The sequence below is a fragment of the Eulemur rufifrons genome, chromosome 2 (assembly GCF_041146395.1).
Source record: "Eulemur rufifrons isolate Redbay chromosome 2, OSU_ERuf_1, whole genome shotgun sequence".
Lineage (NCBI taxonomy): Eukaryota > Metazoa > Chordata > Mammalia > Primates > Lemuridae > Eulemur > Eulemur rufifrons.
This window is the reverse complement of record NC_090984.1, coordinates 31,726,383-31,747,632: the sequence shown is the minus strand read 5'-3', so window position 1 is coordinate 31,747,632 and position 21,250 is coordinate 31,726,383. Positions and strand designations below refer to the sequence as shown.

At 37.7% G+C, this 21,250-nt stretch overlaps 1 protein-coding gene across 1 annotated transcript in view; it reads left to right on the top strand.

Moving 5' to 3' along the window:
• Window positions 1–21,250, top strand: part of USP3 (ubiquitin specific peptidase 3) — a 186,991-nt gene that overhangs the window by 62,821 nt on the left and 102,920 nt on the right. The window contains exons 10-15 of the mRNA XM_069482975.1: window positions 1,713–1,819; window positions 1,997–2,077; window positions 13,788–13,906; window positions 14,198–14,311; window positions 14,472–14,539; window positions 16,282–17,990. Of these exons, the coding sequence (XP_069339076.1) occupies window positions 1,713–1,819; window positions 1,997–2,077; window positions 13,788–13,906; window positions 14,198–14,311; window positions 14,472–14,539; window positions 16,282–16,447 (655 nt within the window). The 3' untranslated portion in view covers window positions 16,448–17,990. The remainder of the gene's footprint in view (window positions 1–1,712; window positions 1,820–1,996; window positions 2,078–13,787; window positions 13,907–14,197; window positions 14,312–14,471; window positions 14,540–16,281; window positions 17,991–21,250) is intronic.

Sequence of the window (21,250 nt, the reverse complement as noted above, 5' to 3'; positions counted from 1 at the left end):
AACCAAGACTTGATTAGTGTCCATTTTCAGAAGAAGTGATTATAAAGGAAGAACTACACTAATTGTACTACTTAATGAAGCAGTTTCCATTTTAATTAAAGGCATCTGCAATTTTGTATGTGAACATCAGGATGGAAGGATCAGTCATGGTCCCTTCATTTTCAGTAGAAATTTTTTTGGTATGTCCTTTGTTAATGACACAGTTAGTAAACCTGAAACAGCTGTTGCATCCTGTAGTTCCCAACGTGTCTTCCTTTGTTTAAAATTTTAATTTAATAAAGCCAGTATGTCTTATAAACCACACTTTAAAAAAAATAATAAAGTTACTGCCTATTTGTTTTGCCAGTAAAGGAAGGAAGCCCTTTCCTAGAGAAGGAATCAGACTTTTCAAATAAAAAAAAATTGCTTGGGTAGGTTTTATCTGCTTCATCATTGCAGTAGGTTTAATTTGGAGTGGGTCAAAAGTATAGTCGAGTGTTTTAGGAGTAACTGATTGCAAGTAACAGAAACTACCTTAAATTGCTCTTAGTAAAAAAACATATACTGACTCAAGTAACTGCATAAGTGCATAAAGGCTAAAATACCGATGTTCATTGTAGTACTATTAATGAGAGCACACAACTGATACTACCTCAATACCCATTAATATTATATTGGTTACATTAAGAGGAGCAGTGTTAAGAGGAGCAGTGTTAAGTGCAGGTGGTCAGGCCAGACCAGCTGTGTGACCTTGGGCCAAGTTACTTAACCTCTGGGCCTCAGCTTCCTTGAGGTATCTACTTCAGATAGACAGTATCCACTTTATAGAGTTGTTGTGGAGATAAATTGATTTAATAAATGGTAAGAACATACCTAGAATGGAGCCTGCATATAGTAGGTGCTATATAATCGCTTGCTAGTCATGCTCTCACTGGTGTACTTTCTGGGTTCTGTGTCCATTGTATGTCCATGTGACATGCCACGCAGCTGTCAGAATGAAGTACACGTTTAAGACATATACTTGGGGAAAAAAATAAAAGCAAGAAGCAGGTGTAATCTGACTTCATGCTAATAAAATAGTGGCAAACACATTCTTTTTGGTAAGCAGTCTTCTAAAAGCTCTTATATTTAACTCATTTCATCTTTACACTGAGCCTCTGAGGTGTGGGTGCTCCTCCTGCTACTCCTGTTTTCTATTTGATGGAACAGAGGTACAGAGAAGTTAGTAGCATTAGGACAGGTGTTTTTTTATTCTTAAACTAGTGTATTCTTGATCTCTACAAAGAAATTATATATTTACAGTATTAAGTGAGCTGTCAGCAAGGCTTTTTGTTGTTCAAAGTCAAGTAATTTTGAAAATTCCCTGTAATATGAGAGGCCCTGCAAAGATTCAAATAACAAGGCAGTTCTTTGTTTTCTGAGGAATATATTGGGAGGAGGATAGGGAAAGGGTCATCTTACCCGACACATAAGCATGTACATGATCTGTTAGTTTTGATAGTGGGATTAGAAAAGAGGGTTGGGGGAAGCCAGTGGCTTATAATCTTTTATTATGTGTCTATATGGTTTTGAAATTTTTGTATTGCTTTGTAATTTAAATAAATATAAATGATTTACATATTCCCCCAAAAGGAGTCACCTATGGTGCTTTTACAAATATTTATTTCAGTTTTTTAAATGTCAAGGAGACTGTTTTTTACTGAGATGTTTTCCTGTGTGGTGATTTTCTTTAGAAATGGAGCATCTACTGTTGTCACAGCCATATTCGGAGGCATTCTCCAGAATGAGGTTAACTGCCTCATATGTGGGACAGAATCTAGAAAGTTTGATCCATTCCTAGGTAAGACATATTTGGCATGTGCATACATGATATTTTATTAAAATAATTTTAATGTTTCTTTTGAAAAATAAGACAGTAAAGAGAAATTTTTACAGATACATCAGTTTTTGAAATTACTTTTTGAGTATAGTTACATGATATGCCTTTAATAGCTCTGTTTTCCTATCTCCTTTTAAGACCTCTCACTAGATATTCCAAGTCAGTTCAGAAGTAAGCGCTCTAAGAATCAAGAAAATGGACCAGTTTGTTCATTACGAGGTAAAGATACTTTAATGTTCTAGAATTTTTTTTTTCCTTAAATAGCTGAATTAGATTTAGAAAGCTCTATCTATATGGGCTATGTTGTTAATGTCTTTAATGAATTTGTGTTGTAACTTAAAAGTCAAACTTGAATATCTTTTCCTACCCCAAAAAATTCCATTTAATAAAAATATCTGCCATAAGATAATACTAGGTGAAGCACAAAATATTTCTCACCTTTCTCTTCTTCTTACTACTGGCTTTAAAATAGTAAAGGTCTATAAGAAAAATTTTTCTGACCAAAATGGAACAGAATTTATTCTATGGCTATCCCCCTAGTAGCTATAGGAAGAAAGAATACTCAGCAGAGTTTTATAAATTATGATGTTATTAATTCCTTGGTATGAATGATAGTTTGAGAAATCCATTGGTGATGTAATTGTTTGTTAATCCTGAAGCCCTGCTTTTAATTGCAAGACTGTTAAAGTTCACATTTACTTTGGGAAATTTGAACATGTCTTTTCCTTATTGAATATTAGCTACTTTAGTCAAGGCAAAAGACCTTATTTAACATTGTATCCTAGACCATAAGTGTACAGACAGGTCACCATTAAAATGCCTAATTGTTCTTGCTAGTCATTTAAAGAAGAGCTAGGATAGACAAAAGAAAGAGGACCTAGTCTGTATTCTGTCATTAAGAAGCTCTACGCTGAAGCTTATAAGTTCTGCCTTGAATTATATGTTCACTAAAAGTCATTCTTTTCTCCTTTAACTTTTTTAGGGAGTATTGTTATGATGATTTTATATGTGTGTGTATACATGTATACACACATCATTTTAAAAAACAAACTGCACTGTCAATATGGTAACCACAAGTCACATGTGGCTATTAAAATTTAATTAAAATAAAATTAATTCTGTAATTAGTCATACTAGCACATTTTAAGTGCTTAGTAACCATGTGGAGCTAGTGGCTACGATATTGGATAGCAGGTACAGAACATTTCCATTATTGCAGAAAGTTCTATTGGACAGTGCTGTACTAGAGTCAAATTATCCTAGTAGAAATAGAACTTTCTGTTGGGGAAGGGATAAGCTTTCCTATGTTACTGGTGTTCTGTGCATTGTGAGGCATTTGGCTTGTTAGAAGCAGCAGAGGTAGTGCTTGTGGCACTGTTGCTCAGGAAGTTTCTGGAAATCCCTCAGAGGTTGACAGTCATAGATACTGGACTACAGTAAGGAATGTTTCTGTATGTGAAACATTTTGTAGATGCTTTCAGTTTGTTCCCTGCCTACTCAACCAGTGTTGATTGTCTCCTTTGAAGAGGAGTACAGAAGAAATTTCAGGAAGCCTCATCTACTCCACTTTCCCCCAAAATATATGGTTACAGTATGTTTCTACAAAATTGTTTTTGGCCTGTTTGACATTAAGAAAATACACAATATACTTGCTATCAAATGCCATGTCATTTTCTTTTATATCTAGGGCATGTGAATACCTGCTAACTTAATCATAAAAACAAACATCTGATTATTTACAGTGTAAATCATGAGAATTAAAGGAATTAGCCTCAAACTATATAATTGAAATTATGAATTCATCTTATACATTCTATAATAGGAACAGTAATAACATTGACAGTAAAAAAAAAAAAAAACTTCCTCATTATAAATAACATGGATATATATCTGAACAGTAGTTTCTGATGTTTAACAAAACAGTAAATCCAGAAGATCTTTGGTCAGGAGACCCAGAGACACTCGTTTGTTCAGGCTTCTTTCCCTCTTCTGCGTTCTGTCTCCCCATCCTGAGTGGTTATCTGCATGGTTCTCACGCCTTCTGTAATATTCCAGTTATTTATCCTGGTATACTTTCATACCAGGCAGAGTCTCATTTCTTGAGACCATCTAGGAGGGAGAGTATATGACACAGCTTAAGTGTTTGGTGCCACAAACAAGGAAAGTGGCATATGATGTTTGTCTCGCAACCCTGATAGTATTTTCCTTGGCATAGGCTCACTGATCTGATGGGACTGATCAGCTCCAGGGGTACAGCCCATCCTGAGGGGTTTAGGGTTTGGCCTGAAGCATGTTTCCTATACTCTCAGCTGGCTTTCCTCAATTCTCAGACCCGATTTTTATTTTGTTAAAGAGCCTACTACCTGGTTTTAAAAAGTATAGCTGATATAGGGTATGGGAATTCTTCATTCTCTTTTTGTTTACTACTCTTGTCAGTAACCACACTTCCCTTCTTGCACATCCAGAGGATGATGGACTTTATTTGATTGATGGAGATGGAGACTTGTGATTATCTGACACATGCTCTGAGTCCACTTGGCAAGAACTGATTGTTTGGTAGTACTTTCTGGATCTGTAATTGTTAAGCTTAGTTTTTATTCAAAAAGGAGAGATGATGGTGAGAAAGACCCTTGGGATTTGAAGTTATTTAACTAAAAATATGCATATTATGAAAGGCTAAAATGATCCATGTTCTAAAACCTGACACATCTATCACCAAAAAGGAAAGATAACATAGCTTAATCTCATTTATATTATAGGTCAAAGAATCCTACATAAAATATTAGTAAATAGAATCCAGTAATATACTAAATACTACACAGAGACCAAGTAGGGTTGGTTTAACATTAGAAAATATACTTTATTAGGGGAAGATAAATGAGAATGTCCAAATAGGTTTTGAAAAACTTCCATTACTGATTAAAACAAGAAGAATAAACTTTTATTAAGCTAGGAATAGAAATGTTAACTTGAGAAGGATTATCCATCAGCAGCTATCATGGGTAATGGTAAAGCACTAATGATTTTTCCTTCAAGGCAGGAGTAAGCCAGGAGGCCTGCTATTGACAAGATCACTCAAAATCTCTGCTGGAGGAAGAAGGCAACAGACTAGGAAAAGAAATAAGAATAAATCATGGAAAAGGAAAGACCAAACTGTTAACATTTGCAGATGATTATATACCTAGAATATTTTAAGAGACTCAGTTGGAAAATTATTTGTCACAGCAAGACTGGGCAGGAGTTCTGCTCTTCTAGGAGTCCTCAGGTTTTTTTTTTTTTAAAATCAAACACAGATATTAACTTTGATAAATACTTTCTAAACATGGAACTAAAAAGTTTAGTAAAGTGGCCAAATAGAAAATAGACAGACAAAAAATCAATTACTTTTCTATACGTAGCAAAAGAGCCTATTCACAATAGCAGTAAAAACTCAAAAGTACTTAAGAATAAATTTAATAAGGAATGTGTAAGTCCTAGATGAAGAAAATAATGAAACTTTATTCAGGGTTGTATCTGTCCATTTGTAAACAGAGCCAAGTCATACACTTGGATGGGAAAACCCAACATGGTAGAGATGTCAGCTTTCTTCCAAATTACTCCTTAAGTTTATTCTAATTTATTCAAAAGTTCCTCTGTAAGCAGAAATTCTCGAGAGGAGCTAAAGATGTTTTAAAAATGAAGATAAAGGAGCAGGATAGAAATGGGGTAGGAAATGTCCTAGAACTACTATAGCAGGTGCTATGTACAAAAATGCATTTATGGAAATTTATTACATGACAAAAAACTTCAAATCAGTGGGAAAAGAAATTAGTCAATAAATGGTCTTAGTATAAAAGAAAATTAATTTGGGAAAACATTAATTTCATCCTTCACATCTTTTCCTAGATTAATTGGGGGTTTCAAGATTTAAATATTAAATATAAAACCACAGGACCCTATAAGAAAACATCTTTATGATCTTGTCATAGAGATCTTTCTGTGTACATCACCAAGGTCAGACTCCATAAAGGGGAAAAAAAAATCATAAATTTAATTGCATAATGGTAAGAGACCATAAACAAAGTGGAAAGAGATGATAAACTTGAAACAAATATTTCTAACGTATATGAAAAAGGTTGCCTGGGTAAAGTAAATGAATAAGAAAAAGAAATACAAATGGTCATTATAATTGAAAAAATATTTATCACTTATATTCAAGAAAATGTAAGTAAAACAAGATTGGTGAAAGTGATAGAGATAATATCTGTTCTTAGTGAAAGTGGGCACTCTTGGTGCTACGAGTATAAATTGGTACCGTTGTTTTGGAGAGTGGTGATCACCACTTTTAACAGGCATTTCCTTAGACCTAGTAAAACTCTGTTAGTGCAGAAAATCAGAAACAATTTAAATGTCCACCAATAGGGCATTGGTTTAATAAATTGTATTATATAGGAAGAAAGATAAATTTGATTAATAGCTATGCCATAGAAATATAGTTAACAAAATATTTTAAAAACCTGTTCATGGAAGTATATGTGTAGAGTGGTTCTATTTACATAAGATTAAAAAATGTGAATTAAAATTCCTAAATAGCATACACTGTGCTGTTCACATTGTCTCGGGAGTGGAATTCAGGAGGAAATGGAACTATGACTTATTTTTTTTCATTTTTTTTAACTTGATTGTATGTCACTTTTATAATTACATAATTTGTATTTGGGGGAGAGTAAAACAAAGTGAGTGTTAAACTTATGCATACTTCCCAACTACTACTCAACTAAATTAAATTTATGTAGTATATAAAGGTGATCTGGTAACTTTTAACAAACCAGTTTTATTTCCTGCTCTCCATAGAGATGCTATTTTAACAGTTTATACCATGTAGAAGAGTGACAGTTGTGAAATATATGCCCTGAACATTTGAAAATCTTAAGAGTTTTAAAACTGACACACATATATATATTTCCCCCTTATGAAATGCAGTTTTTACCATTGAAAAATATAAGCAGCTTCCTCAGATCCTTCATGAGAGAGGGGTAAGTAGAGATAAACAAAGCTTTGCTGAGATGCGAGTACTAGGTGGCCAGTAGACTCTTCACTGGCCATGTGATTCACTTGCACATACGAGCTGACGTGACGTTCATACTCATGCAGAATATTAAACTGTAGTACATTTTGGGATCGTTCACGCTTTTCAGATAGTTCAAATGACAATTGTGAATGTTAAAGGTATGTTGTATCTAGGCAGTCTTCCTCTTAAAGAAATGTGTGCTCATGTGTATGTTTTAATAATGGTTTTCCTTATACATGTGTTCATTGTAGAATTTAGAGAAAATTCAAAAAAACACAAAGAGGAACATCCCTTATAAGCCTACGTACCAGAAATACTGTGGTTAAAGAATTTTAAATCTAAAAACTTATTTAAAATTTGTTTTATAAAATGTCAGCAGTTGGAACTCTTTTAGAACGATTGTGGGTCGTCGTTTTTTTTCTTTTTTATCCCATAGAAACCATTACAAATAGGGCAGTGGTAGTGGGGGTAGTTCTCTACTAACCCAGCTAGCGCTTATAGTATTGTTTCTTTATTAAAACTCCCTAGAAGGCTCCCCAGGGGGCACACCACTCTTCTGACTGCTGATGCAGCTGTGATCATGAGGCTGTGGCTTCAGCCGCAGGTGTGGGGCTCCTGAGCCCGGTGCAGCAGCAGGGAGAGGCAGGAGGACACAAAGAGGGTTCCTCGAGGCAGTTAGGGCCACTGTTTTTTAAATTGGGTCTTTAAAAAACCAGGTTCTGCTTGTGTTGTTTGTTTATGAATCATCTAATGGGCCTGACCTGATCACATCTAATCTCTCTTGGTTTATCACAGGCCTTGAGTGAAAAGGAGGGAATGTTGTCCTGTCTTGTGCGTAAGTCAGCTGAGGGACCAGTGATCATCCTGTAAGTTTAAGCAACTCAGAAAGGCAGGGAAGAAGAAAAGCAGTAAGGAAGACATGTTGGAAAGCAAGAAGATGCTGGGAGAAGGTGTAAAGGACCTCTTTTGTGTTAGGGAGAAGATGAAGACAGGAAGGGAGGCAGCAAGAGGGGCTTTGTTTTCAGAGAAGGGGCAGGGTGATGGCAGGGCCGGCTGGCTCTGGGACAGGCCTTGCGGTACTGCTGCGTATAAGCCTGCTGGGCTGCCAGTGTGGCTGCAGAGATGCCTGGGTCGTAGCAGGGAGAAGGAACAGGAGAGCAGCCCAGTGTTTCTATGCATTTTAGATTTTGGTCTCAAAACTGCAAATGAGTTGCTGTGAAATGTTGATTCATTCTTTCAATAACCTGAACACTTCGAAGGGTATCAGATTGCTCAAATTAGAGGTCCTAAATAATCACCAAAGGAGACTAGAGAATACCACCTCCTAACTTATTAATAACCCTCTCTGAATGACTGCATGCTTCCACACATGAGGAGGCCCTTCAGAAAGTGGGTCAGGATATGTTAAAATATAGGAGAAAAGGCTTCTCTGCCATCAGGTCATTTCTGCTTCTCAGTGTTGTGTGGCTGAGTAGACGTGGGCAACAGTGTCTTGCTGGTGAATCTTACCCCAGCATGTCAGACTTGTCATTTACGCCTGCCTTCTTATTTGTCTGGGAAAGTTTCAGCAAGACGTTGTCACTTATTTTAAAAGAATTTTTATTGTGGTAAAATATACATGTGACATTTTAACTATTTTTAAGTGTATAATTTAGTGGCATTAAGTTTACTCAAAATATTGTGCAACCATCACCACTATTTCTAGAACTTTTTATCATCCCAAACAGAAACCCTGTACCCATTAAACAAATTGCTCCTTATTTCCCTTATCCCTTACCACTAGTTACGTTTATTCCATTCTCTGAGTTTTCCTATTCTTGGTACCTCATGTAAGTGGAATCATCCTGTATTTATCCTTTCGTGTTTGGCTTGTTTCACTTTACATATTTCAGTGTTCATCCATGTTGTAGCATGTGTCAGAATTTACTTCCTTTGTAAGGCTCAATAATATTCCACTGTATATATATACACTCCATTTCATTTTTCTAGTCATCTGTTGATGACATTTTGGTCATTTCCACCTTTTAGCTATTGTGTAAATAATGCTGCTGTGAACTCAAACAGAACGAGTATCTGAGTCCCTGCTTTCAATTCTTTTGGGTGTATACCTAGGAATGAAATTGCAGAACTCTTTTCCACAGTGGCTGCACCATTTTACATTCCCACTAGCAAGGTACAAGGGTTTTAATTTGCCCACCTCCTAGCTAGCACACGTTATGTTCTCCCCGCTTTTTTTAAAGGTTAACAGCCATCCTAATGGCTATGCGATGGTATCTCACTGTGGTTTTGATTTGCATTTCCCCAATAATTAGTAAGGTTGAGCATCTTTTCATGTGTTTATTGGTCATCTGTATATCTTATTTGGAGATATGTCTATTCACATCCTTTGCTCACTTTTGAAATGGGTCATTTTTGTTGAGTTATAGGAGTTCTTTATATATTGTGGTCATTAATCCCTTATCCAGATACATGATTTGTGAATATTTTTTTCCATTCTGTGGTTTCTGTTTTCATTCTCTTTATAGTGTCCCTCAGTATACAGAAGCTTTTAATTTTGATGAAGTCCAATTTCTCTTTTGTTACCTGTGCTTTGGGTGTAATGTCAAAGAAATCATTGCCAAATCCAATGTCATGAAGCTTTTTCCCTATGTTTTTTTCTAAGAGTTTTTTTAGGTTTAAGTCTATGTTTAGGTCTTGGATCCATTTTGAGTTAATTTTTGTATATGGTGTAAGGTAAGAGGTCCAACAATTCTTGTGCATGTAGATATTCAGTTTTCCTAGCATTATTTGTTGAAAAGACTGACCTTTCTCTATTGAATAGTCTCATTACCATTATCAAAAATCAGGTGACCATATATGTGAGAATTTATTTCTGGGGTCTATTTTATTTCATTGGTCTGTATGTCTGCCTTTATGCCAGTACCACATTGTTTGGATTATTGTAACTTTGTAGTAAGTTTTTTAAGATCAGAAAAGTGTGAGTCCTGCAACTTTGTTCCTCTTTTTCAAGACTTTGGCTTTTCAGGGTTCCTTGAGATTCCCATATGAATTTTAGGATGGATTTTTCTATTTCTGCAAAAAAAATAAATAAATAAAGCCATTGGGATTTTGATAGGGATTGCATTGGATCTGCATAACTTGGGGTAGTATCATGTTTAAGTCTTCTAATCCAGACACATGGATATCTTTTATTTGTATGTTTTCAAATCTCTTTCAGCAATATTTCGTAGTTTTTAAGTACAAGTCTTATGTCTCCTTGGTTAATATGTATTCCTAAGTATTTTATTCTTTTTAACACTGCTGTAAATGGAATTGTTCTTTTAATTTCCTTTCTGGATTATTAGTTGTATTCCTATATACTAATAACAGATTTTTTTGTGTTCATTTTGTATCATTTTTATTCTCTTAGTATCTTTTGCAAAGCAGAATTTAATTTTAATGAAGTCTAACTTATAAATTATTTCTGTCAAGGATTGTGCCTTTTGTGTTGCATTAAAAACCCATCACCAAACCCAGCATCATCTGAATTTTGTCCTGTGTTATCTTCCATGAGTTTTAGAGATTTGTGTTTTATATTGAGGTCTTTGATCCATTTTGAGTTAACTTTCTTGAAGATATAAGATCTATGTTTAGATTTTTTTTTTTTTTTTTTTTTTGGTATGTGACTGTCCAGTTCCAGCACAATTTGTTGAAAAGCCTACCCTCTCTCCATTGTCAATGTCAGTTGACTGTATTATGTGGGTTTATTTCTGGGCTCTCCATTCTATTCCACTGATCTATTTTTTCTTTCTTTCATAAACACCACACTGTCTTGATTACCGTAGCTTTATAATAAGTCTTGCAGCTGAGTACTATCAGTATTCCAATTTTGTTCTTCTCCTTCAATATCGTATTGACTATTTAGGTTTTTTTGCGTTTCCATGTAAACTTTAGAATCATTTTATCAATATCCATAAAATAACCTGCTGGGATTTTGGCTGGGATTGCATTGAATCTATAGATTAAGTTGGAAAGAACTGACAACAATCCTAAGTCTTCCTATCCATGAACATAAGATGTTTTTCCATTTATTTATGTCTTTTAAAATTTCTTTCAGCAATGTTTTGTAGTTTTCTGATACAATTAATTTAACTTTTAAAAAAATCTTTAGGATTTTCTACATACAGGATCATGTCATCTGTGAACAGAGCTAATTTACTTTTTGTTTTCTGTTTTAGATGCCTTTTATTTCTCCTTTCTTGCCTAATTGCTCCAGCTGAAACTTCCAATGCTTTGTTGAATAGAAGTGGCAAAAGCAGGCATCCTTGTTTTCCTGATCCTAGGGGAAAAGCTTTCAGTCTTTCACCATTGAGTATGATGTTCGCTGTAGGTTCTGTGATATACAGCCTTTAATTACGTTGAGGATGTTCTCTTCTTTTTCTGATTTGATTGTTCAGATGCAGATGCTGATTTTAAATGTGGAAAATTCTATTTTTCTTTCTTCATCTCTCATTTTCCCTGTGATTCCTCTGCCAAGGCCACAGCTCTTTACATGATGCAACAAACACTTGCTGATGAAAGCTCCCATGATTTCAGCTTCAGAGCTCACAAGCACCATAGTGACCAGTCTAAGGGATTCATCGTGCCAGTCAGTCTGCGGTGTAGTCAGTGCTCTTTATCGCTAGAGAGATGTGGGACTTGGGCAGCCCCCCAGAGCGAGGCCAGCATCACTTTACTGACAAGTTTGTTTGGGTTTAGTGCCTCAGACTTGCTTCAGGAAATGTAACACTGAAATAACGTACCCTTTCCTAGAACTGTCCTTGACACAAAATAGCAAGTTAGCAATGTGTTGTATTCATGGGATCGATTAGGACGAAAATTGAGGAAAGAAGGGTCACTGTCCACACTGTCCACTGGAGGTTGGGAAGAAGTGAGAGTTGAGGGGAGGCAGGGGCAGGATGTGCCTTCTAGGTGTTGGGATCAGGAAGCAAAGGCATATTCAAGAGTGATGGGCCGCTGACCCCAGGCTGGCCTCTCTAGTATCCTGCCCACACCAGAGCCCTGCTACACCTTGCCACCAACTTCCCCTGAAGGTGCTTTCTGATACTTTATGGACCCTAAGGCTGACAATGGCCTGGAAACTCTGAGTACAGAGACACTGTTGCTTTTTCCTACACAGCTAGGTTTTTGCTTACTATCCAACTTTTCAAACAAATAATATTTTAAAGATACGTACATGCATACATGTGGTCAATAAAGACAAGCAAAGAAATGATTAGCACAAAAAGTCAGGATAATGGCTACTTCTAGCTAGGAGGAGGAAGGGGAATTGTGATTGGGAAGAGGCACAGAAGTGTCTAAAGGGGCTCCTGCCATGGCATGGCCGCACAGGTTGCCCACTGCACCACTTTAGGAGAGGATGTGCACACAGACTGTGGTTCCTCCAGTACTGGACAGAATCCATCTCTTGTCCTTAGTTGAGAGTACACAGACATTTATATTTTTTCTAGAAAACAATAACATATAGTTTATGTAATACTTTCTGAATATATGATTGATTGATTATATCAGGAGGTAGCAAACTTTCTATAAAGGGCCTATAGTAAGTCCTTAATGTCATTGATAGGTTCTTAAAAACTGCAACGTTGAGTGAAATGATATACAGTAGGTCTTCAAATAACATTGTTCCCTTTAATGTTGTTTTGTTATAATATTGATGGGGGAAAACATCATCATCATTATCATCATTATCATCATTATTATCATTATCGTTTCACTTAAAATCAGTTTTCAAGAACCTGTCCATGACGTTAAGTGAGGACTTACTGTATTTTAGGCTTTGCAAGTACATAGAGGTCTCTGCCCCAACGACTCAATTCAGCTATTGTAGTGTAAAAGCAGCCAAACAATATATAAACAAATGGGTGTGGCTGTGTTCCAACAAAACTTTATTTACAAAACCAGGTAGCTGGCTGGATTTGATTTAGGGCTATAGTTTACCAAACTCCAGATTTTTTTTTTTTTTTTTTTTTTTTTTTATTTAAGACAGAGTCTCACTCTGTTGCCTGGGCAAGTGCCGTGATGTCAGCCTGGGTCACAGCAACCTCAAACTTCCTAGCTCTAGTGATCCTCCTGCCTCAGCCTCCCGAGTAGCTGGAACTATAGGCATGCACCACCATGCCTGGCTAATTTTTTTTCTATTTTTAGTAGATACGGGGTCTCGATCTTGCTCGGGCTAGTCTCAAACTCCTGAGCTCAAGCTATCCTCCTGCCTTGGCCTCCCAAAGTGCTAGGATTACAGGCGTGAGCCACTGCATCCCGCTCCAAACTCCAGATAACACGATTAAATCTTTAAAAAAGAAAAATGTAGCTGTGGTTTGTCTAGGGGACTGAGAGTAGAGAGTCTGGGCAAAGGATTCATTTGGAGGTTTGTAGCAAACAAGATTAAAAGCGTAGCCTTCTGTAATCTATGTTTATTTTTAAATAAGTTATGACTATGAAAATGCTTAATCTAAATTTGACTTTTTATGAGCTTGGGGCTTTGTTCACTATAATATAAAATATTGAGAGAAAATTGCTATTAAAACTTTGATCTTTATCAGGAAAACGTTTTTATCAGAATTATCTAGAGTAATTCTTTCATAAAACAAACTTCATCTGACATTAATTCATCGTCACCAGATGCCAGGCATGATGCCAAGTGCTTTACACATGTTATTTCTCTTCGTCACAACAGTTCTTCAAACTAGGTATTATATTTTGTGTGCAGTTTAAATTGAGAAAAGTTGACTTTTCTAAGGTCATAAAATTGGGTCATTCAGCTTCAAAGTATACTTTTTTCTACTGTACACGGTCTCTATAAAAGACATCTTGTTTTAATGCTGCCACAATTTGTTTTAGATTGTCTTCGCAGTTTTACTGACTTAGAGGAACTTGATGAGACAGAGTTATATATGTGCCATAAATGCAAAAAGAAACAAAAGTCCACAAAAAAGTTTTGGATTCAAAAACTACCCAAGGTGAGTGTTGAAATTCAAGTTATGATATGGTTTCAAGGGGAAAATGCTTGACTGCTGAGAAAGATTATAACTTTAGACTATGTATGTGAACTGTTCTTCATTTGTCTCTAGGGTTTCAGTAAAAGCTAAACCCTTTGAGAATTCATAAAGTATGCATGGAAGAAAGCAATATCAAGGATCAAAGGAAAAACTGAAAGGGCACCTCAAATATTATATTAGAGACATTAGTATCAAACTTTGAAAGGTAAATTCGGTGTGATCACAATCTTTGTCCTTATCTCTGCCATCCAGGTGCTATGCTTACATTTGAAAAGATTTCACTGGACAGCATATTTAAGAAACAAAGTTGATACGTATGTAGAATTTCCGCTGAGAGGCCTAGACATGAAATGCTACTTACTAGAGGTAAGGCAATTTCCTTTTTAGCATTGTAAAAAGATGTCTTTTCAATAAAATTAAGTCTTCACACAGAGACAGTAGAGGTCATCAAGGCAGGAGGTACTGATGTCATTGACCACTGCTCTTAACTCAGTCCTGGGGATGCCTTCTCTCTTTTTCTGTGTAGCCCGAGAACAGCGGCCCCGAGAACTGCCTGTACGACCTCGCTGCGGTGGTGGTGCACCATGGCTCTGGGTGAGTACGCAGTGGGCTTCCTGTGGTGGGGAGCACCTGGCGGCCAGCACAACGGAGACCTACAGTTTTGCACAGCTCTTAATAGTTCATCCTGATACACCTCCCAAAATGGATTCAGATACATTAAAGTGGGTGAAATAGAACTTTCCGTTAATTTTGGTATGAAACAGCATTCCTGAAGCCTTAGGAGAAGGCACATAAAAGCAAGATTGAGAGTGGTTCATTTGAACCTAGCATTCAGAACCCCATCTGTTTGTGCACAAAATCCTGAGTCATCTTTACTCCAGAATTATTTCCTTCACCAACTGAAATTTAAATGGGGGGAAAAACGGGAAATTATTAGAAATAACTTCATGTCATCTACGTTAAAGATGCATTTTTCATTTTGTTGAGTAACATTCTTGATTATTTTTTTCCCTTGAAAGTTTTTATTAGGGTATACACCATCTGATTTCCAGTCTGTCTGAGCTATTGTACTATACAATACAAACCACGATCTGTTGAAAAATCCTTTTCCCTCAGAATTTTGTGGACATTGCTCCATTTATTTCACCACTCACACAGGGTTATAAAATAAGTCTAATACAAGTCTGATTCTCACTACTTTATAGGCAACCTGATTTTTTTTTTCTCTTTGGAAGTTCTTTGAATTTAAGAAATATCATCCGATATGTATTCCTGCTTGGTAGCTGGTAGGGACACTTTTAGTTTGGTGTCTTCAGCTCATGGAAATGTCGATACTGTATGTTCGACTCTATTTTCTAGTTTGTCTTCTGGAATCCCTGTTAAATGTATGGTGAATTTCCTGGATCTGTCTTCCACATGTCTTAACTGTTCTTTAATGGCATTTATCTCTGTTTCCAAAGTCTGCCATCGACTATTTTTCCAAATCACTAATTTGGGTTTCAACTGTATCCAAATCAAAGATTAGCTCCACTATAAAACTTTAATATTGTGGCAATCACATTTTTCTGAGAACTTTTTCATAACAGCCTATTCTTGTAGTGTCGTCTTGAAACTATTGGCACTAATTAGAATTTTTAAAGGTCTCGGGTTTTCTGTGTTCAATTCCTCAGGGTTAATTGATTTATTTGTTCTTCCTGGAACTTCTCTTTCATGCTTCTTTCCCCTCAAGAATTTGATTTTGGTTGTTTATTTAGAATCATGAGTGAAGAATGAGGTCGATCATTATTGGTAAATAAGGGTTTTTCTAGCAGTTATGAAGGTCTCAGTTCTCTTGACTGGAAGGGCTAACTCTAGAGCTCCCCCTGTGTGAGTGGGTAGGTCCTGCTGATGGGGAAAAGTCTTGATGACCAAGGTATCGGGGAAGGTGCTTCCTAAGAGGCAGGTTTCTTTCTTAAGCTTAGTTTTTGTCCCAAGATTCTGATGGAAAACTGAGTACTAGATTTCTCATGTTCCCATAGGCCTTGACCTGTGCTTGTTAGGTTGAGAGTTCCTCATCTCTGGTTTCTCCATTAATCCAGTACCATCTGTTTTATGTAACCCTCAATTTCTGGTCAGTTGATGGTATTCGTTCCTGTTTTTTAGTGTCAGTATGTATATTCCTTGTCCTTTTGATGGGTTTGTAGGAAGGTAAACACATGAGTTTAACCAACCATCTTAAACCAAAAGTCTCTAGGATTTATTCTTTAATTACAGTACTTAAATTATGTGGTTGTATATATAGATCCTTTTGTGATTTCTGCAGTCTTTTTCTTTGATCTTTCACCTTTTCTTCACAGGGTTGGTTCTGGACATTACACGGCATATGCAACTCACGAAGGCCGCTGGTTCCATTTCAATGACAGTACTGTAACACTGACTGATGAAGAGACCGTGGTGAAGGCAAAGGCCTACATTCTGTTTTACGTGGAACGCCAGGCCAAAGCTGGATCAGAGAAACTTTAATACCTCCTCTAAATCATCATTCATCAACTATACCGGACAAACATTTCCTGTTTTCCACAAATACTTGATCTAAGATTTAAATTCATTATGCACTTTTCAGTTTCCTATTTTGGGTTTAGATTTATCAAATGGTAGTGACTTATTGAACATGGACACCAACTAATTTTGTTGTTGTTCTACCAGAAAACCTCAGCAGACATTTTGATTTGCTGCTTTAGTTGTAATACAATTTTTATATGTAGTTCCAAGAACTTAGTTCTATTTGACTTTTTTATATTAATGTTTTCAGTTCTCACTTTAAGGCACATTTACATCAATGCTTTTGTTACTCTCACACGCTGACAGCAAGATACGTTCCTGACTGAAGAGCGACACAATTGCCTGCTGCCTTTTCCAAGCTGTAATGGAGATCAGGTTGACTCTAAACCAAGGATCATGTGCTCATGTAATTTGTGGCCCACAAGATTTTACAGTGACTGCTAAGTAATCATTCTCTTTGCCTGTTAAAGATAACTGAGAGGGCATCATTAAGTAGACCAGGTAATTGCTGCTCTTGGTGTCTCCAGGCTGCTGTGTATCAGCACTAAGTCCGTCTGTTGGTTCAGTTGTACCTCTACTGCAAATACAAGAATTACTCTATTTGTTGGGGCATTTTTTTTGTTTTGTGTGTTCATGGGGGGAGATAGGATGAGAGTAAAGTCCAAATAAGATAAAATATATTTAGTATTTTAAAAATTCTGTGGTCAGCTACATGGTATAGGTCTTACCTAGTAAAATAAAACCATAGCTTCTGCTTGCTTTTTTGAATCTGTATCCAATTCCTCCTTTAGTTGTAGCACTTGAAAGAAATATAACTGCATGTCCACTTTAGACTTGCTTCTTGTTTGGCTGTCTGAGGCTGAGATACAAACCTCCAGAACCGATTTGGACCATCACCTACACTTCAGGTATCACTGTGGGGTCTGCTTCCATAGAAAGAAGGGTCTTTGCTACTGTGGGTTTTAACAGCTCTCATTGGCCTATCCTGATAGCAAAGCAAGTTGAAGATATTCTCACTTTGAATAGTTTTTATTCTTGAATTTAGTAGTTTTTACTTTAAAATTATTTAAGAAAAATAGGTTTAAGCACTATTTAGATTTAACCCAAATTGGAATTTGGAACTAGAACCCCATTTAAAGAAGTCATTGTAATTTCTGCACATGGTCCAAGCCCATCCTTCGATTTTTGGGATGGTGGCAGCATTGTCTGCAAAGTACCTGGTGAGAGTGGGAGCTCAGAACAGCACTGTTCTCACGTTCATCTTTCGTCTGACATCATTATTTTCCTTCCTTCTCAGTTCTCTACAAGGGACAAAATATAACTCATGTTAAGCAAGCCAGCCAGACTTTTTGGTAATCTTGTATTTTCTATTAAAAGAAAAAAATAGGACTTTTAAAAGTGTACAAATATAAAAGAAATGATGATAGCTTTCCTTTTAGGTCAGATATTTGAAGTTACAGGAGCAGATGTGGCTCCATTTACATTTTTTTTTTCCCGAGACTAAGTCTCGCTTTGTTGCCCGGGCTAGAGTGAGTGCCGTGGCATCAGCCTAGCTCACAGCAACCTCAAACTCCTGAGCTCAAGTGATCCTCCTGCCTCAGCCTCCTGAGTAGCTGGGACTACAGGCATGCGCCACCATGCCCGGCTAATTTTTTCTATATATATTTTTAGTTGTCTAGATAATTTCTTTCTATTTTTAGTAGAGATGGGGTCTCGCTCTTGCTCAGGCTGGTCTCAAACTCCTGAGCTCAAACGATCCTCCCGCCTCAGCCTCCCAGAGTGCCAGGATTACAGGCGTGAGCCACCGCACCCGGCCTCCATTTACATTTTAATATTAGCTGGATACATCTCAGAACAGAACACCTCTGCTGAACACTTTAACATGACAAGGAGCAAACTGCAAGTATATATAAACATGTATTATCTAATACCATGGCCACTGGCCACACGTGGTTATTTAAATTAGAAACTTAGTTCCTCAGTCACACTGGCCACGTTTGAAGTGTTCAGCTCAACAACCACGTGTGGCGCAGGACCAGTGCAGGTCTAGCACATTCCCAGTAACGTGCAGGGGTCTCTTGGACAGTGCTGGTCTAAATGTTCTCTCCACAGAATCGAGCTTTGCCATCATGTTTAGGTCAGAGAGTCCTAGAAGATAATTAAGAGGGAAGTGTGGACGTGCAATAGTTTATAATGCTAAGTTATATTAGGTTGAACTAGATAAAGTTGTGATATTTGACTGGTTTTGATTTATGAAAATGACAGTTTCCGTATTTTTTGATCGAATATATCAGTACATTAACATTGTATCTAATTGAACCTGAAATGTGAGTCTCCTTTGATCTTGCTATTTCCTATGACTCCAGGCTCTTTTGCTTAGCAGGTAGACAGCTGTAACTTTTAACATTTGCACTTATATCTTTTGTCTTTCTGAATGGGCAGCTGTTATAACTTAATAAAGACTTGGGCAGAATTGCTGTTGGTAAAGAAAAGCTTTTTATGCTAAATGGAACTTAGCAACAGACTGGACTACTGCGGTGGGGAAAGGGGTCTTTAGACAGGCAACACTGTTGGCTCAAGAGATGAACACATCTCTCTGAATTTCCATAGTGTTTCTATTGCTTGATTTTACTTAAGCAGAAATGTTAGAATTGTATCACGAAGACTCCTTAGAAAAGTGATTGGATCCGTTTGATTTGTGCACTTGAACACCGGTGATGTAAATGTGCCTATTTGTATTTTAAATTTTTAACTGTGCAGCCTTATCACCCCCATTTGAAAAGCTGATCTTTTTGTGCTCTTCAGGGCTTTTCCCTTGTGCCATGTGGTCTCCAGCATGTACGGGGCTTCTCTCTCGGAGAGCTTCTGAGGCACAGCCTCACAGCGAGGCACATGGCTCCTTGGAACAAGAAAACTTTCTCACAAGTCCTCCCACACAGGTGGGTGATAGAAACCGTTTGTGGTGACACAAATCTCTCTCCATGGTGGAGAAACCTTTGCTTATCCACTGTATTCTACTCAGTGTATAGTGATGACAAATGTAATAGAATTAAACCAGTAAGGTATACTGGGCCCTGGTTAAGTGTTAAATGTGTATCTCACCTGTGGAACCTACTGAGCAGCTTGGTTTCTTCAGGTGGGGACATATTTATTTCTTAAAGCCAAACCTCTCCTTCATTGGTTTAGTGTACATAGTCTATTTAGATATACTTATCCCACATTAATCTCTACCATCCCCTAAACTCTGTTAGTGGCCTCTTCACTCAGGCTCTGGAAAAGCTCCCGGGCAAAGCCTGTTTCTGCAGCCAGGGCACGGGTCCCAGGGACTAGGGTGCAGCCACAGAAGCACGGGAAGGAGAAGGGGGCATGTGTCATCTGTAGTCCCGGGTCTCTGCATCTCATCGCTGCGTGCAGCCCCTTCCCCCCAGGTGTGAGCAGGACGGACTCCAGGCTGCCTTCCACAAGTATTGGTCGTGCTGTAATGTAACCATTTGCCATTGAAACCTAGTTTGTGTGATGCCAAGAGGATTGTTTAATTGTGCAAGTGACTGATTCATTAAGTTGTAATCACATCCCTTTTCTGCTTCACCAACCTGAACTGTTTAAAAAAGTATCATTAAAGGTCTGTTCTCTTTCCTTTTGACTATTATTTCTGCACACCTTTCAGTGAAGCCAGGTAAACTATTGTGTACTTAAGCTGTGGGCCTTGTCAGTCAACAAGTAGTAAGTCCTTACGGAACCCCCACGATTTAGAACTGCTGGTGTACCTAGGCCAGGAGAAGTGACCTGTACCAGCAAGGTGACGGCCGGGGTCCTTTAGTGCCCGAGGTCCCACACACCCTTGCCCAACGAAATCATCCTTAGTCTCTCCATATGACTACTGATTTTATAAAAAGGAGGACCTTTCCCCTCCTTCAGAGCTAGACTCTCTCTATCCCAAGGAACCAGTTTTGGGGCTCTGAGCAAAGGATATTGGTAATCTTTTAAAGCAAAACAGGCAAATAAGTGCTGTTGTTAAAATAAAACGAAACAAAAAAAACTGCTCATAGTAAGCTCCTATACACTACCTCTCTGCTCCCATGCCTCCTGCAAACAGAAAAAAACAAGAGCAACCCTGTTTCCACACCCGTCCTTTTTCTGACTTATTTGCCTGTTGTCAGTCTTCTAAAATTGAGAACAGAGGTGCCTGCAGCTCAAATTGTTCTGCCTCCGTTTCCTGCCCCGTGAGTCTAGGATGCTTCCTACCACCCACCTGGAGGAGCAGCCAGAGGCAGGGCTCTAAACATCCTCCCTGCCAGTCTCTTGCGGGTCCAGCAGGGCTGCGGCAGTGTGCAGGTGGGAAGGCAGGATGACCCACAATGACTCCTCCCCAACAGCCGGCGTGATTACATTACTCTGGCCTTTTAAGAAGCTGAAAGAACTGCCTGTTTCTAAGGGTCAGCCCTCCGTGGAAAGTACTGGGTTGGAAAGTGGCAATAGTAAGGCTTTCTAATAACCCCATCTATATCCTTGCTGAACGGGCATGGTTAAAAACAAAACCAAACCTGCCTGTGGTGTTGCAGTGTACCCTCTAAGTGAAGTACACTAGACACAGCCTAGAGGGGCTTCAGCTGCAATTCTGAACTAGAATGATTAGCTTGAAAGAGCAGCAGCAGCTGGTTACCCCTTCCTTGAGAAATGCTTCCTTTTAGCTGTTCCTTGGTTTATGTTTTCAAGAAGGTCCCCTTGCGCTTCACCCTGGCATGGTGGGGTGACAGGCACAGG